Consider the following 16760-nt stretch of genomic DNA (forward strand, 5'->3'; position numbering starts at 1 on the left):
AATGGCAATGTTTCTTAAGCTTCAGTCACTTCATTCTGCCTTCATAATTTTTTTCCACATCAACTTGCCATTGGTAACACATGATTTTGTTTACTGTTCTTTCAATGGACTTTTTTTTTTTTAACTGAGCTTCATCTTAAGTGAAAACAAAAAAAATTTTGACATCATAGGTTTGCTGGGCTAGTTATGTTTTTTAGAATACTGTGATGTTTTGAAATATATATTTGGTCTTTGTCCCCATTTCCTGGCATACAACTCCTAAAATCCTTGGAATCTCCAAGGCGGTGTCTTTTCGTAGGCTAGTGGGTTGACTGATGGCTGGCAGCCACCCTAGGTACCTCCAGGATGGGGGCTGGTCACTGTGTAGACCAAGGCAACATTAGAAGGTTGAGAATTTCAGCCCCACCTCCCAACCTCAACCTTCAGGTGCTGAAGGTTAGATTGATCATCAATAGCCAATGATTTAATCAATCGTACCTATGTGATGAAGCCTCCTTAAGTACCCAAAAGGACAGGGTTTGGGGAGTTTCCAGATAGCTCAACACATGGAGCTTCTTAGAGGGTGGCGTATTCTGGGAGGGCATGGAATCTTCATGCCCCTTCCTCTATACCCTGCCCTGTGGACCTCTTCATCGGTATCCTTTGTAATGTCCTTTATAATAAACCGGTAAATATGCTTCCCTCGGTTCTGTAAGCTGCTCTGGCAAATTAATTGAACCCAAAGAGGGGGTTGTAGGAATCCTTATTCAGAGACAGTTAGAAGCACAGGTGAAACAACCTGGAGATTGTAATTGACACCAGAGTTGGGGGGAGTCTTGTGGGACTGAGCCCTCAACCTGTGGAATCTGACGCTGTCTCCAGGTGGACAGTGTTGGAACTGAGCTGGAGGACACCCAGCTGGTGTCCACTGCGGAACTGATTGCTTGCTTACGGGGAGAAATCCCCATGCATCTGCTGTTGGCAGTGTGCTGTGAGAATATAATGGGAGAAACTGAGTTTGTTTCTTCTACAGATATATACTATAATACATAGCCGTTAAAATAAAAAAAGTCTTGGCCAGGAGCAGTGGTGGCTCATGCCTGTAATTCTAGTACTTTGGGAGGCTGAGGCAGGAGGATTGCTTGAGCCCAGGAGTTTGAGGCTGCAGTGAGCTATGATGACACCACTGCACTCCACCTTGGGTGACAGGGCAAGATCCTGTCTCTAAAATAAAAAATAATTAAAATAAAAATCAATAAAGAAGTCTTGAGACCACCAACGTTTTGCGGGTTAGAAATGAGTGGATTTTGACATCCCCTTCTCCCGACACTTGAGGTATGACAGCCAGTTCTGGAAAGGTGAGAGAGGGGAGGTCTCCCTCACCGCACTGTTAGAATGCCAGGAGGAGAAGAATGCAGATTACTGGGGGATCAGGAAGAATCTTAGTTTATAGCTCTGCAGAGTTCCACTGAATGAGCAACTGAATTTTGAATGTCCCCCAACGCTGATGTCCACATGTAAGAAACACAGAGGACAGAGGAACAAGCTAAATGACATCGACCAGTTTTTGCAGTAAGTCAGGGACATGGGGCGAAATACTGCTTTGGATTAAGAGTCTTACACAGCACAATAATATTACAAATATTAACACTGTTAATTAACAGCAATTAACACTGTTAAATGTCGCTGTGGCAATGTAAGAAAACGTCTCCATTTTTAGCAACGCAGACTTAAGTACGTGGCAGTGAACTGATGTGTTGCCTGCAATGCACCTGGAATGCAAACCGAGGAAATTAAACAAGGTGGGGGGACTGTGGCAAAGCCTCGACCACAGTTGAGTCCAGGGGCTGGGGTCATGGGGGGTACAGGTGCTCCCTGTACTGTTGTTACTAGTTTTGCATATGGTCAAAATTTTTCACAAGAATTTGGTCTTGACTATGACGTTTTCATGGACAATGTGGCCACTTGCCACCTGTCCCCAGCCCGGCTGACACCAGGTCTGCTGGGTGGTGAGAGTGGAGAGTGGGCAGTGAGGACAGACATCCCCCCACATTGTCAGTGTTCAGGAAAAGTTAGGGTTCCCGCGACCTGGCTGTAGGCCCCGCGGCTGAAAGCCCGCTGTGTGCCCTGCTCCACTGCCCCAATCAATGCACCGCTAAAGCCAAGGGGAGCCTCCCCCGCACACAACACAGAGAAGACATCACTCACCAGCCGTTCGGACATTGGGGTTTTGTCATCATCCGGTAGGTGTTGCTCCAATGCGAGGACGATGCAGTTTGCTATGATGGTGGCTAAAATCATATATTCAAAGGGAGTATCGAGGAATTAAGGAAAAGTCTTTGCAGATTGTTTGAAGGAAAGAAGAAAGATGCCTGGTGGTGCACCCCACTCCCACTGGCCCCGGCCGACTGATCTCGAGCCCTCCCACTGTCCCCGATACGCTCGTCCCTTCACATTCCCCAACCCCCACCGGCAGGTGGAACCATCCCTGCAGGTCCCAAACCTGGAGCACTTTTAAAGGGAAATGTGGATATTCACCTTCTATCTCACCTCCCGCATTCACTGAACAAGTTTTTGGGTTTTTAGAATTTTTTATTTTTTTATTTTTAGAGACAGGGTCTTGCTCTGGTGCCCAAACCCTGTAACCTCGAGCTCCTGGGCTCAAGTCATCCTCCCGCTTCAGGCTCCGAGAAGCTGGGACTACGGGTGCACGCCGCTATGCCTGGCTAATTAAAAAAATTTTTTTGTAGAGACAGGATCTCACTATGTTACTCAGGCTGATATCGAACTCCTGGCCTTAAATGATCCTCCCACCTCAGCGTCTCAAAGTGCTGGGATTACAGGTGTGAATCACCATGCCTGCCCTGAACCAGTATTAATTAAGTACCGACTGTGTGCCAGGCCTTGTTCTTGGCACTAGGGACACAACTGAGAGCAAAACAGACAAAAAACCTGCCCTTGTGGAGAAGCAAATAAAATAATATGTGACATATACTACATTATATAGTAAGATGGTGACTGCTAGAGGGAGGAATGGCAGGGAAGGGGGTTGGGGCTGCAACTTTAAGTTAGACTTTGTCAGAATTTAAAACTTTTGTTCACCAGAGGACATTATTTAAAAAGTGAAAAGACAACCAAGAGAATAGGAGAAAATATTTGCAAATCATGCAGTTGATAAGGGTCTAGTATCCAGAATATATAAAGAGTACTTACAACTCAACAACAAAAATACAAACAACCCAATTTAAAAATGAATAAAGGGCTTGAATTAGACACTTTTCCAAAGAACATAGACAAACAGCCAATAAGCACATGAGAAGATGCTCAACATATTAGTCATTAGGGAAATGCAAACCAAAACCACAGAATGAGATACCTCATCACACCCACTACCACACCTAGAACAAGAAAGAAAGGAAGAAAGAAAAAAACCCCCAGAAAACAGGAAGTGATGGTGAAGACGTGGAGAAATTGGAGCCCTCACGCATTGCTGGTGCAGCTACCGTGGAAAACAGTCTGGTGGTTCCTCAAAAAGTTAAACATAGAATTATCCTATGATACAGTAATTCTACTCTAAGGTATAAACCCAAAACAACTGGAAAACAGGAAAACAAATATTGATACACAATTGTTCATAGCAGTACTATTCATTCACAATAGCTAACGGGTGGAAACAACATAAATGTTCGCCAGGGAATGAACGGATAAACAAAAATGTGGTATATCCATACAATGGAATATTATTTAGTCACAAAAAATGAAGAACTGATAAACGTTTCAACATGGATGAACCTTGAAAACATTATACTACGTGAACGAGGCTAGATGCTGAAAAGACCACAAAATGCATGACTCCATTTCTATGAAAAGCCCAGATTAGGCAAATCCATAGTGCCAGAAAGCAGATTAGCGGCTGCCAGTGGCTGGGGGAGGGGAAAATGGGAATGGCTGCTCAATGTTTTGGCAGTAGATAGAGGAGACAGCCGCAAAACATTCTGAATGTACTAAATGCCACTGAGTTAGTCAGTTTAAATCTGTGGTCCCCAACCCCTGGGCTGCAGATTGGTACCGGGCTGTGGCCTGTTAGGAACTGGGCCACACAGCAGGAAGTGAGCGGTGGGCGAGTGAGCGAAGCTTCATCTCTATTTACAGCCGCTCCCCATCACTCGCGTCACCGCCTGAGCTCCGCCTCCTGTCGGATCAGTCCCTGTCTCCCATCACCCCCAGACAGGACCGTCTAGTTGCAGGAAAACAAGCCCAGGGCTCCACGGATTCTGCATTATAGCGAGTTGTATAATCATTTCATTATATATTACAATGTAATAATAATAGAAATAAAGCACACAATACATGTAATGTGCTGGAATCATCCCCAAACCTCCCCTCCACCCACCTCCGCCACCCGCTGCCCCCGCCCCAGTGCATGAAAAAATTGTCTTCCGTGAAACTGGTCCCTGGTGCCAAAAAGGCTGGGGACCGCTGGTTTAAATGGGTAATTGTGTTACGTGAATTTCACCTCAATAAAAAAATACAAACATGGTGGCCAGGGCGGGCCTCTGAGAAGTTGATCTTTCAAAATCTGGCAGAGGAGGGGGCAGTTCACGTAGCTGGCTCTAGATGCTGCATCCGCTCTCTTTCCAGATTGCACGGGCAAACTCCTCCCTGCGTCCTGGGAACTCTTGCCTGGGTTGACAAGGCTTCCACAGCGCCCCACTGGAGGGTCTGTGTCGGGGAGGGTCCAACTTGTTCACTGCGTATCAGCACCTGACCTGCTGATTAGTCAGTAAAAGGGAATGACCCCTGTCCCCTGAACCAGACCCCTCAGAAGCACCCCCTGCCAACAGGCTCCACGTACAGATCTGCCCATCTCCAAGGAGGGTCAGGCGTGGAGAAGTGATGTGCTAGGGAGAAAGCCACAGGGTATTGGCTACTCTGGAGCAGGGTGTCCCAGCCTCGGCACTAGTGATGTCTGGGGCTGGATGGATCGTTCTCCGTGGTGGGGGCCTATCTTGGGCACTGGAGGATGTTGAGCACCATCGCTGGCCTCTACCCTCCAGACGCCAGTAGCATTCCCTCCTCTCCGGTTATGACAACCTGAAGTGGTCTCTAAGACACTGCTGAGTGTCTCCTAGGTAGGCCGAAACCCACTGTTCTACAGGGGGATCAATTAGCATATCTTAGCCGGGTAGTCCCAGCTGCTTGGGAGACCGAGGCAGGAGGATCACTTGAGCCAGGAGTTCGAGGCTGCAGTGAGCTACGATGATGCCACTGCACCGTAGCTGGGGTGACAGAGCGAGACACTGTCTCAAAAAAAAAAATAGTGTGTCCTAGTAAACTTGGTTATGCTAAACCCCTCCCCTCCCCCTAGCTTTCTCCTCTGGAAAATTAATTGGCTTCAGTCTCTCTTTCTTCCCTAGAGTTAGGTTTGGCATCTCGGAAGCTCCATAAAGCCATTCCTTCTAGGCTGGATGGGGGACTTGAAGAAGCATAAACCCATTTTCCAGGTGCGAAAACAGAGTCAGAAACAAAAAACCTAGCAAAAAAAAAAAAAGAAAAAGTCTCAGTAAGGCAGGAAAACGAGGTCTCCCCTGTCACCAGCTTCGTTCGGCCTTGGCCTCCAGCTGAAAGCAGCTGAAGCCGCGCTCCGCGCACACTCTGAAACGCAAATCTGAGACTCAGGGCAATTTAGGGAGCTGACAACAAAAGCCGGCCCTGCGGACGATCATCTCTGATTGGCTTCCCGCCTCCGAGCTGACAGTCATTAGGAGACCTGAGAACAAAGCTGGGCTGTGTTGCACAAATACTCCACTCGGCCTCACCCTGCAGCCCGGAAAATAAGAGACAATATTTGTACACAGAGGAGCAACGCCAAGCCCTTCCCCGGTCTCCTCTCGCCATGACTGGAATCTGACGTCGCCTCCCCTCCGCGCCAACTCAGCCTCCTTACTCACTTCTGCCGACTCACTCCTCTGGTCCCCTGGCCTCCTGCCCCTGGAACGGCAGGGATGTCACTTCCTTTGCATCCGCTTCTGAGCTGCAGGTTCCGGGAAGAATCCCAGAAGGCTGGCAGCACGCAGCAAGCACTTTTATGGGCTGCATGGTTGGGGTTTCAATGGCCCAGTGTCGCCTGGATATCAGACCAGGGCTCTGAATTCAGACCCACGGCAATGAAAGCTTTAGCATGTGGGCAAAGACAACGAGGCTTTCCCTATCAGCGTCTTATTTCTTTTTCTTATTTCTTGGCAAACACAGCCGCCCACACTGGTTATCCAACAGTCATTCCCCTCTCCCTCCATTTACCCACAAACCTTGCAAATGTCCACAGACGTACGCCAAACGGGAAGGTGCAACACTGACCTCAGACCCTTGCTACTCAAAGTGGGGTCTGAGGACCAGCAGTGCTGGCAGCCCCTGCTGGGAATACAGAGTCTCAGCGCCCCCGGCATCTACCTGTTGGGTCAGAATCTGCGTTTTAAAAGATCTCCAGGGGGAATTTGTGTGCACAGAGAAGTTTAGGACAAGCTAAGTGCCTCAGCTCTACTTGAAGGGTAGGAGGAGGCCAGATAATTGCAGCTTTGAGTCATGCAGAAAGGGGGGGGGGGCTCCTCTTGTAAGTTTTCTCCTCCATGTTCTGACCTCGGGAGGAGAATTTAAGAGTCCTGGGTGCCAGCCTTCTGCCCCCACTTGGGCTAGGAGGCTGAGAAGAAACCCAAGATCTTTATGAAATAAGAATGTCAGAATGGCACAAATAAGCAGAGAAGAAAATTCCAGCTTAACGCACCTGCAAGTATTCGGTGGATCCCATCTCATTCAGAAGAAAAGGCAAATTCCTCCCGGCAGCCAGCAAGGCCCTGTACGACCTGCTCCCATCACCTCCCTGCCCTCATCTCCTCTTTTCTTCCCCTTGGTCACTCAGTCCCAGCCACAGTGGCTTTCTCCATATTCCTTCCAAACACACCAGGCACACTCCTGCCCCAGGGCCTTTGCAACTGCTGTTCACTCTCCTAAATTACTCTTTCCCTAGACACCCAGATGATTCCCTTCCTCACTTCCTTTAAGTCTTTACTCAAAGGTCACATCCTTCCACCCCTTTGCCTGCTTGATTTTTGTTTCTTTAGCCCACGTCCACAGTCAAACAACTGCTACACTACTCAGTGCCTGCCCCATGAAACTGTAAAGCTCTGTGCAATTAGGAATTTTTGTCTCCTTTGTTAATTGCTTTACCTCTGCACCTAAGAGAGCACATAGTAGGTGCTTAATAAACACCTGTGGAGGGAACCAAGGAAGGAGGAGGCAGGTCCTACTTTCTGCATCTTTCATCTCGGGCCAAGTCTCCACGGTCACGTTAAGGACACAATGAAGCCCCCTGAAAAATGCAATGATGTATAATACTTGGTGCCCAGACGAAAAAAAGATGGGAGCTCTGAGTTCCTGGCATGGGAAGACATGCCTCACCCCAGGCAGAAGTCAAAGTTTGCGCTGGGTAGTCGGGCGGGGGGAGGCGAGGCTCTCTCAGCCCAACCTCAAGTCATGCCTGATCCTCCCGATTTAGACATCCTGGGTTTCTAACTCACAGCTGCGGTGAGCAATGCCTCTGTTAGCTGAGCTGAGCCTTCTTGCTCCCTGATTGGCTCAGAGAGAAAGCACCTGTGTCAGCGGGATCTGGAATAATCAGCCAGCCGAAGAGGCCAAAGAAGGGGGGGTCGGGGGCTGAAAGAAGAGAAGCGTCCCTGGTGGGAGGAAGAGCTGGTTCCTGAAATGGCTCTTGGAAGTCAGGACAGCAGACAGCCCTGCAGGCCGGTGAGGATACACAAAGCTCCGCACACAGTGAAATCGGTCAAGGTCTGCAAAGGCCCCGGAGAGGGGCTGTATGTGAACCTGGAAACGACCAGGCGACACTGCGTGAGGAAGAAGGAGGGACTGCATCTGCTAACAGGACCTGGCTCTCAGGCTCCACGACATCAAGGAAAATCAGTTCTCAAAGTGGGCATGGCTGACGGTGCCCGTCCCTTAGCAAGACCCTGCAGGGTGTCCAAGTAACCCAGCTTTCTCTCCGTGGCGCCCTTCACCCTCATCTCATTTCAAACCTCCCGTGGTTGGTGTGAAAAGCAAATCAGGTTTGTCAACTCACCACGACCTCGTTTCTCCACTCTGGGGGCTGCTGACGGGCGTGTTCTGGGGGAAACAGACTCTGGCATGAGTCAACCAAGTGGTTGAAACTTGCTGGGAGAAGCTGAACAGATCTTATTTTCATGTTAGTTTTATGCTCATCACAACCAGCGAGAACGGAGCGGGGTTACCAGGGCCCTAGATGTTTAAGACATATTCCTTGCTCCACTAAACAAATGCCACGGTCGGACTCGGCAATACGATCAACTATTATGGGGCCATTAACAAGCACAACAACCATAATTACAGCTGCTGTTTTTTCGGGTGCTTCTTTGGGCAGACACCGTGGTAAGCACTTTGTGACAGTTAATTCCTTGCAACAATTCGACAGGGTGGGTTCTGTTGTGAGGCCCCCATGTTCCAGATAAGGAAATTAAGGCTCCGTGAAACTAAACAAACTGCTCAAGATCACACAAGAGGTACTAGCAGAGCTGGGGCTCATACCCAGCTCTGCCCAACTCCACAGTCTAAGCTTTTAAACTGGTGGTCCCCGTCGACCACCCAGTCAGCAGCTACCCTTGTTGGAAGGTGGATGGTTTGGCTTTTCTTTAGAAATTGGAGTGAGGGTGCATCTGGGGGCCTTCACCATATGGATTAGATCAAACAGATTACACCTCAGCCAACCAACTGCCACAACTTAATTTAGTGAAGGTCGCCACTGCATGCCAGTCTACACCCTCATAAGCTCATCTCAAGTTGGTCATATGCATGACTGTGTCAACTTCCAATAATCCAGAGTTTCCAGCTCAGACATGAGCGGCAAACTGTTCGACACACAGTTCCGACCAAAATCAAGCCTAGAAAACGGCTCTCCACCCACTGATCAGCCTGAGACTCTTAGCAGAGACGGCGCGCTAACAAGGGCAGCCCTGGTGCTGCCTGCGATGTTTTCAGCACCACGGCCAGCGCGAGTTTAATTTCACATCCACCCAGGGATGGCAAGCCTGGGGCAGGGAAAGCTAAGCCAGTGTCAAGTACTAACACTCTCTGAGACATTTGTGAAAACCCACATTTCACATACAGGGTACAGGGAGGGGGAAAAAAGATTCATTACGTCATCAGGAAAAGCAAATGAACAGAAAATGAAAAACCCAATTACCAAATAGGTTTGATGTGTCGTTTGCTTTTTTATCATCCAAGGATTTTCAGCATTTTGGTTCTGAAATGAGAATTCTACCCAGGGCTGCTAAATCATACTTCTGCTCAGAAAACTGGCAATATCTGCATGAAAACAGTAGTGCGGAGAAGTTGAGAGGGTTTGGGGATCAGACATGACTTTGACCGTGGGCAAGACAGTTTCCTTCTCTGAACCTTGGTTTCCTCACACATAAAATGTGAAAAAACAGCACCGACCTCATAGGGCTGTGTGAGAATGGGATGAGTTGATATGCACAACACACTCAGAACAGGGCCTGGCATACAATAAGTATTCAATAAATGCGAGTGCTTTGTATTATTTATTCTGGTTTCTACGATGATTAAAAAATCTAGGCCAGGTGTGGTGGCTCATGCCTGTAATCCCAGCACTTTGGGAGGCTGAGGCAGGAGGATTGCTTGAGACCAGGAGTTTGAGACCAGCCTGGGCAATATAGCAAGACCCTGTCTCTACAAAAAGATAAAAAAAATTAGCCAGGTGTGGTGGCTCATGCCTGTAGTCCCAGCTACTGGGAAGGCTAAACGGGGAGGATTGTTTGAGCCCAGGAGTTTGAGGTTGCAGTGAGCTATGATGCCACTGCACTCCAGCCTGGGCAACAACAGAGCAAGATCCTGTCTCCAAAAAATAAAAATAAATAAGAAAGAAAGAAAATCTCATGTGCTTATGAAAGCACAGGATGGGATTCACCTCATTGTGATCACATAATAAATGTTTATTTTATTATTTTTATTACAACTGCCGCTACTAGTATTATTAACTCTTCTCATTTTTTAACCATCTAGGTCTTTTTTCCTTCCCTGCACTGGGAGGCACCAGTACCTACGCCCCTCGTGGCAGACCAGGCCTTCTCTCAAACCTGCAATGTTCCCAAGAACAGACTGCTGGGCTGGGCGCGGTGGCTCACGCCTGTGATCCTAGCACTCTGGGAGGCCGAGGCGGGAGGACTGCTTGAGCTCAGGAGTTCGAGACCAGCCTGAGCAAGAGCGAGACCCCGTCTCTACTAAAAAATAGAAAGAAATGATCTGGACAACTAAAAATATATATATAGAAAAAGTTAGCTGGGCATGGTGGCGCGTGCCTGTAGTCCCAGCTACTCGGGAGGCTGAGGCAGGAGGATCGCTTGAGCCCAGGAGTTTGAGGTTGCTGTGCGCTAGGCTGACGCCACGGCACTCTAGCCCGGGCAACAGAGTGAGACTCTGTCTCAAAACAAACAAACAAACAAAAAGAACAGACTGCAGTGCCTGCGTGTGGTCCACTCCCTGAATATCAGATACAAAATAAATGCTGCAAAAATCTCCACTGGATATTTCACAGAAATGGAATCATACACCATGTGACCTTTTGGGTCTGTTTTTTCCTGCTCGGCATCAAGTTTTTGAGGTTCATTCACATTGTAGCACAGATTATTAGAATTCCATTCCTTTTCATGGCTGGATAGTATCCCATTGAACAACAGACCACATTTTTGCCTATCCACTCATCCATAGACGGATTTTGGGGCTGTATCAACCTCTCAACTATCAAGAACAGGTAAACCTATGAAGACAGAATGCAGATGGGCTGTCGCCAGGAGCTGGAAGAAGGGGGGAAATAGACAGTGACTGCTTAAGGGGTACAGGTCTCCTTTTGGGGTGATGAAATTGTTCTGGAATTAGAGGTAGTGGTTGCATAACAGCGCGAATATACTAAATGTCACTGACCTGTTCACTTAAAATGGTTAATTTTATGTTATGTGAATCTCACCTAATTTTTTTTATTCGTTTTGGGTTTTGCTTTTTTTTTTTTTTTTTTCCTTTCCCCTTGACTCTCTTCCCAGGGTTTCCAACCTGGGCCTTTACTCACCGACTTTTCCAGCCAAATTTTTGTCCTCTGGGCCCCGAACCACAGAGAGAAACACGATCTGGGTAGCTCTCAAAAATCTTCCCCCCTCTTTTTAAACTTTTTAACAAAAAGTCCAAATGATTTTAATTGTAAATAAGAATATGTGCTTATTGTTTTGTGGGGTTTTTTTAGTTTTTAAATTCTATAGTGTGTTATTTAGAAAGAGAAGAGTCCTTACCCACCCCGTTTCCCAGAGATAACCTCTGCTGGCAGTTTGGTGTTTATCTTTCAGTTCCCCCCCACAACCCACACACATTCTTTGCACTGGCTGTTTCCCTTCCTGGGTTACTCTTCTCCCAGACATAAGCAGGGCTCATTCCTTTGCCTCCTTCAACTTTTTTTTTCCCTGCCCAGGCTGGAGTGCAGTGGCACGATCATAGCTCACTGCAGCCTCGAACTCCTAGGCTAATGAGATCTTCCTGCCTCAGCCTCCTGAGTAGCTAAGACTACAGACACTCACCACCATGCCTGGCTAATTTTTTTGTAGAGATGGGGTCTCGCTGTGTTGGCCAGGCTGGTCTCAAACTCCTGGCCTCAAGTGATTCTCCCGACTCAGACTCCCAAGGTGCTGGGATTACAGGAGTGAGCCACAACACCCGGCTTTCCTTCAGCTTTTACTAAAACATCATTTTCCCAGTGACACCTTCCGTGGCTACCAGATCTAAAATCTCAACCCCACTAGTATCTCCATCCCCCTTCCTGATTTTGTTGTTGTTTCTCAGTACACTTATCACAGAGAACAATTTACATATTTTATTTATTTATCTGACTTATATCAGTCTCTCTCACTGGGATATCAGGCCCATTAGGGCAAGAGTTTGTCTGGCTTGGTCTCGGCTGCATCCCCAGCACCCAGCTAAGTGCCCGACACGTAGTAGATGCTCAATAAATGTTACTGAATGAATGAAAACAAAAATATAAATTTGCATTTTTCCTTTACAAAAAAACAGGATCATAACAATGTTCTACAATTTGCTGTGCCCCTTACCACACTAGACATAATCTCACATATCAGTACCACTGACCTCATGCTTTTAAAAGGCTGCACAGTGCTGAAGCGAATAGACACATCCCTGTTTATTTAATATTCCTCTAAACACTGCCGGTTTATCTCCATTGCAAGCAAAGCCGAGATGAATAATCTGACCATACATCCTCGAGTACTTGTGAGAATTTTTCTGCAGGATAAATTCCAAGATGTGGAATTGCTGGGTGAGAGAGGGAATGCACATTAGATATTCTTGGAGATTTACGGGGCTATATTTTACAATCTTATTTTCCATACAGATAGAGTCTTGCTCTGTCACCCAGGCAGGAGTGCAGTGGCATGATCACAGCTCGCTGTAACCTCAAACTCCTGGCCTCAAGTGATTCTCCCGCCTCAGCCTCCCAAGTAGCTGAGACTACAGGCGTGTACCACCACACTTGTCTAACTTTTAAATATTTTTTATAGAGACAGGGTCTCACTATGTTGCCCAGGCTAGTCTTGAACTCCTGGCCTCAAGCGATCTTCCTGTCTCAGCCTCCCAAAGTGCTGGGATTACAGGCATGAACCAGTGCGCCTGGCCTACATTTTACAGTTTTTTAAAAGAGAAGGGTGTGTGTGTGTGTGTGTGTGTGTGTGTGTGTGTACCTTCCGAAATTAAATCCATAATTTAAATATATTAATTGCTCTGGCCCCAAAAATGTAAACATGGAAACATTAACATGACTCATGGAAAACCTACACATACACAAAAGTAAAATGAAGACACCCTGATGAAAAGAGAAAGGAAGAAAAAATATCAAAACAAGTTTTAAGCAGGAGAAGTTCATCAATTTCAGAATCTTAGTGTCTGGGAAGACAGGGAAGAGTAAGGATGTTTTGGGGTTAGACTGTAGACAAGAACTGAAGACTTTCTCATTTCGTTCTCTCTCTCTCTCTCTCTCTTTTATTCAGGTCAATAAAGTTCTCTGGGGACCTCTGAGTGGTGTGAGGTCTCTGTCTCCTGATCCAACTCACAACCGCTTTCCCTCAACTGTTCACTCCACCAAGGGGACGTCCTTCTCCTCTCTGGCTGCACTGACATCCCTGTTCAGCAGTCGGCAAAATCTTCCACTTCCTTGGCATCTTCTCTATATATTTCATCTACACCGTGGTTTAAACTCAAAGCTAGAAGTTCCCTGAAGACCAACCACCAAACCCCAAGACCAAGGGGGCCACCAGAAGCCCCTTTAAAGTAGTTCCCAAGAAGAAAAGGAAAACCCAGCTCCAGAAGACATTCATCACGGTGGCCCCCAGGAGACACAGTAAGGCCACGGAGAAGGGCCCCAAGAAAGAGGGCGAGGCAGAGGAGCTTCTCAACCCACGCGAGGTGAGAAAGGCCCCCAAGGAGCCAGATGAGGTGAAGAGGGCTCCCCTGAAAGCAGGCGCAGCCAAGAAGGCCCTAAAGAAAAGCAGCAAAGCCAAGAAGGTCCATCCCAGTGCCGCTGGGCTCAATGGAAGTCCAAGGTCAAAGGCAGCACCAGGCCTGGCATGGTGGCTCACACCTGTAATCCCAGCACTTTGGGAGGCTGAGGCAGGAGGATTGCTTGAGCCCAGGAGTTCGAGGCCACCCCGAGCAAGAAGGAGACCCTGTCTCTACTAAAAATACAAAAATTAGCCAGGTGTCATGGTGTGTACCTGTAGTCCCAGCTACTCGGGAGGTTGAAGCAAGAGGATCGCTTGAGCCCAGGAGAGTGAGACTGCAGTGAGCTACGATCATGCCACGGCACTCTACCCAGGGTGACAGAGCAAGAGTACGTCTCAAAAAATAAAAATAAAAACCTCACCCTTGACCCCAAAGCCCCCTCGAGTCACCAACCCATTTCTCTACTCCCCTCCAGAAAAAAGAAGTTGACTACTTCCTCACCTCACATTCTCCTCCTTCCCTCTCCGGGCTGGCTTCTAGCCCCAATCACTCAACCAAAACCCTCCAATGAGCATCTCCAAAGACCTCCGGGCTGCCAGATGCCAGAGCCGAGTTTCTGTGTTGATTCCTTGGCCACATCCTCCTTTATGTTCTGCTAGTTTTCCTCCTATTCAACAGGCCTCTGCTTCTCAGTTTCTGAATGGTGGTTGTTCCTGGGGCTCAGTCTTAGATAATCCTTCCTTCTCTATCTAGACCCTCCTGTGCATTTTGATGGGTTTTGTCATTCTCCTTTTCCCCTTTCCATTACCCCTAAAATATCCACCCATTGCCCTGCTTGTGTCCCAGGAGAGGCAGGGCTGACTTCGGGGGCTGCAACGTGTCACGAAGCCCTCGCATCCCCTGCCTCCTGGATGGGTTTGGCCACCAGCACTGGAGAGAAGGAGAAGTTGGGGTATTTTGTTATCTCATTTCCTCCCTGCTACAGGGCACAGTCCTGGCAACAGCTGTGTCCCTCTGTGCCTCTCAGAAGCACCTCAAACTTCCTAGGACTGTCTGTGTCTGTCTCCCAAATTGCTACCAACTGGGCGGCTTCAAACAACAGAAATTTATTCTCTTGCTGTCCTGGTGTCCAGAGTCCAAAATTAGGGTGTTGACAGGACCGAGCTCCTTCTCAAGGCTCTGCAGGAGGATCCTTCCTCGCCTCTTCCAGCTTCTAGTGGCTCCAGGTGTCTTTTGGCTTGTGGCCACATCACTCCAGTCTCTGCTTCTATGCCCCCTATGCCTTCTCATATAAAGACACCTGTCATGGATTCTTGAGTCTGCCCTAATCCAAGATGACCTCATCTTGATCCTGGACTCAATGACATCAGAAAGACCCTATTTTCCAATAAGGTCACATTCTGAGGCTCCTCTGGCGAACCTGAATTTTTGGAGGACACCATTCAAACCACGCCAGTGTCCAAAGTCCAAACTCTTCAATTCCTTCCCTAAACCCATCTGGCCTTTCTGTATTCACCTCTGTAGTGAATTGTACCCCCAGCCGCCTGGTGGCTCAGGGAAGGTGACCCTAAGAGACCTTCCTGATTCTTCCATCTTTGTTACCCCACAGCTGATATACCACCAGGCCCCACCAAATCTCCTTCCCAAATCAGGCTTTGAATCCTTGAGCTCAGCACTGTCTTCTCTGCCCTACCTGAGGTCAAGCCACCATCCCCTCCCACCTGAAATGTCTACAATCTCAGTAAACTCCAGAGTGATCTACTGCTGGTCTTTCTGACTTCCGGCTCATTCTCCATAAAGAAGCCAAAGCCTTACGCTGCATGAAAGAAGTCAGACACAAAAGGTCACACTTTGCATGATTCCATGTATATAAAATATCCAGAACAGGTAAATCCATAGAGACAGAAAACAAATTAGTAGTTACCAGGGGCGGGGGGGGAGGTGGAACACGGAACAACTGCTTAATGGATGTGGGGTCTCCTTTCAGGGTGATGAAAATGTTCTGGAACCAGATTTTCATCAGGGTGGTGAAAATGTTCTTGGAACTGCCAAGTTGCACAACATTGTGAATACACTGAATGCCACTGACTTGCTCACTTTAAAATGGTTAATGTTATGTTGCATGAATTTCACTTCAATAAAAAAAAATCTTTTTTTTTTTTTTTAAAGTAAAGCAGCACTTTCTTATCCCACTTAAATTTCTCTGGGGGCTTCCTGTTGCATGTAGATTAAAGTTCACCTCCAGACCTTGTGTGACCCACCCCTGCCAACATCTTGGGTCTCTTCCCACCTGTTATTCCCTTTCTTCATTAGCCTGTAGCTACACTGACTCTCTTGGAATATGAGGAACTTGTTCCTGCCCCGGGGCCTTTGCACATGCCTGGAATGCTCTTCCTCTCTCTCATTCTGTTCACACTCTGCTCTGTGCTTTCCAATCTTCAGATCTTTGCTGAAATGGCACCTCCATCCTCCTTATTATTCTCCACCCAAAGATATGCCTATACCCTAACCCCTAACGCCTGTGACTGTGACATTATTTGGAAACAGACTTTTGTAGGTATAATGAAGTTAGGAGTCTTGAGAGGAGATCATACTGGATTATCTGAAGGTCCCTAAATCCAATGACAAGAATCGTTATAAGAAACGGAAGAGGAGAAGACAGACACACACCGAGGAGAAGGCCATGTGGAGACAGACACAGAGATTGGACTGGTGCAGCCACAAGCCAAGGAATGTCAACCAGAACTCCCAGAAGCTGGACGAGGCAAGGAAGGATTCTTTCCTTCAACCGTCAGAGGAAGCTTAACGCTGCTGATGTCTTGATTTTGGTCCTCTGGCTGTGAGAACCGGGAGAGAATATATTTCTGTTGTCCTAAGCCACCCAGCTGGTGGTGGTTAGCTACAGCAGCCTTAGCAAACTAATACAGGACCCTACCGGTTTTCTTCCTAACACTTACCACAATTAGTAATAAGGTCTGTGGCTGGGCGCGGTGGCTCACACCTGCAATCCTAGCACTCTGGGAGGCCGAGGCGGGTGATCGTTTGAGCTCAGGAGTTCGACACCAGCCTGAGCAAGAGCGAGATCCCGTCTCTACTAAAAATAGAAAGAAATTAATTGGACAACTAAAAATATATAGAAAAAATTAGCCGGCCATGGTGGCGCATGCCTGTAGTCCCAGCTACTC

The 16760-nt window shown here is 47.6% G+C and overlaps 1 protein-coding gene across 3 annotated transcripts in view; it reads right to left on the reverse strand.

Moving 5' to 3' along the window:
* The window catches only part of CACNA1A (calcium channel, voltage-dependent, P/Q type, alpha 1A subunit), a 231026-nt gene that overhangs the window by 186211 nt on the left and 28055 nt on the right, over positions 1 to 16760 (reverse strand). For all 3 annotated transcript variants that reach the window (XM_012641499.1, XM_012641500.1, XM_012641501.1), the window contains exon 2: positions 2188 to 2293. In XM_012641499.1, the coding sequence (XP_012496953.1) occupies positions 2188 to 2293 (106 nt within the window). The remainder of the gene's footprint in view (positions 1 to 2187; positions 2294 to 16760) is intronic.

The sequence above is a fragment of the Propithecus coquereli genome, unplaced genomic scaffold, assembly GCF_000956105.1.
Source record: "Propithecus coquereli isolate 6110/MARCELLA unplaced genomic scaffold, Pcoq_1.0 Scaffold164, whole genome shotgun sequence".
NCBI lineage: Eukaryota > Metazoa > Chordata > Mammalia > Primates > Indriidae > Propithecus > Propithecus coquereli.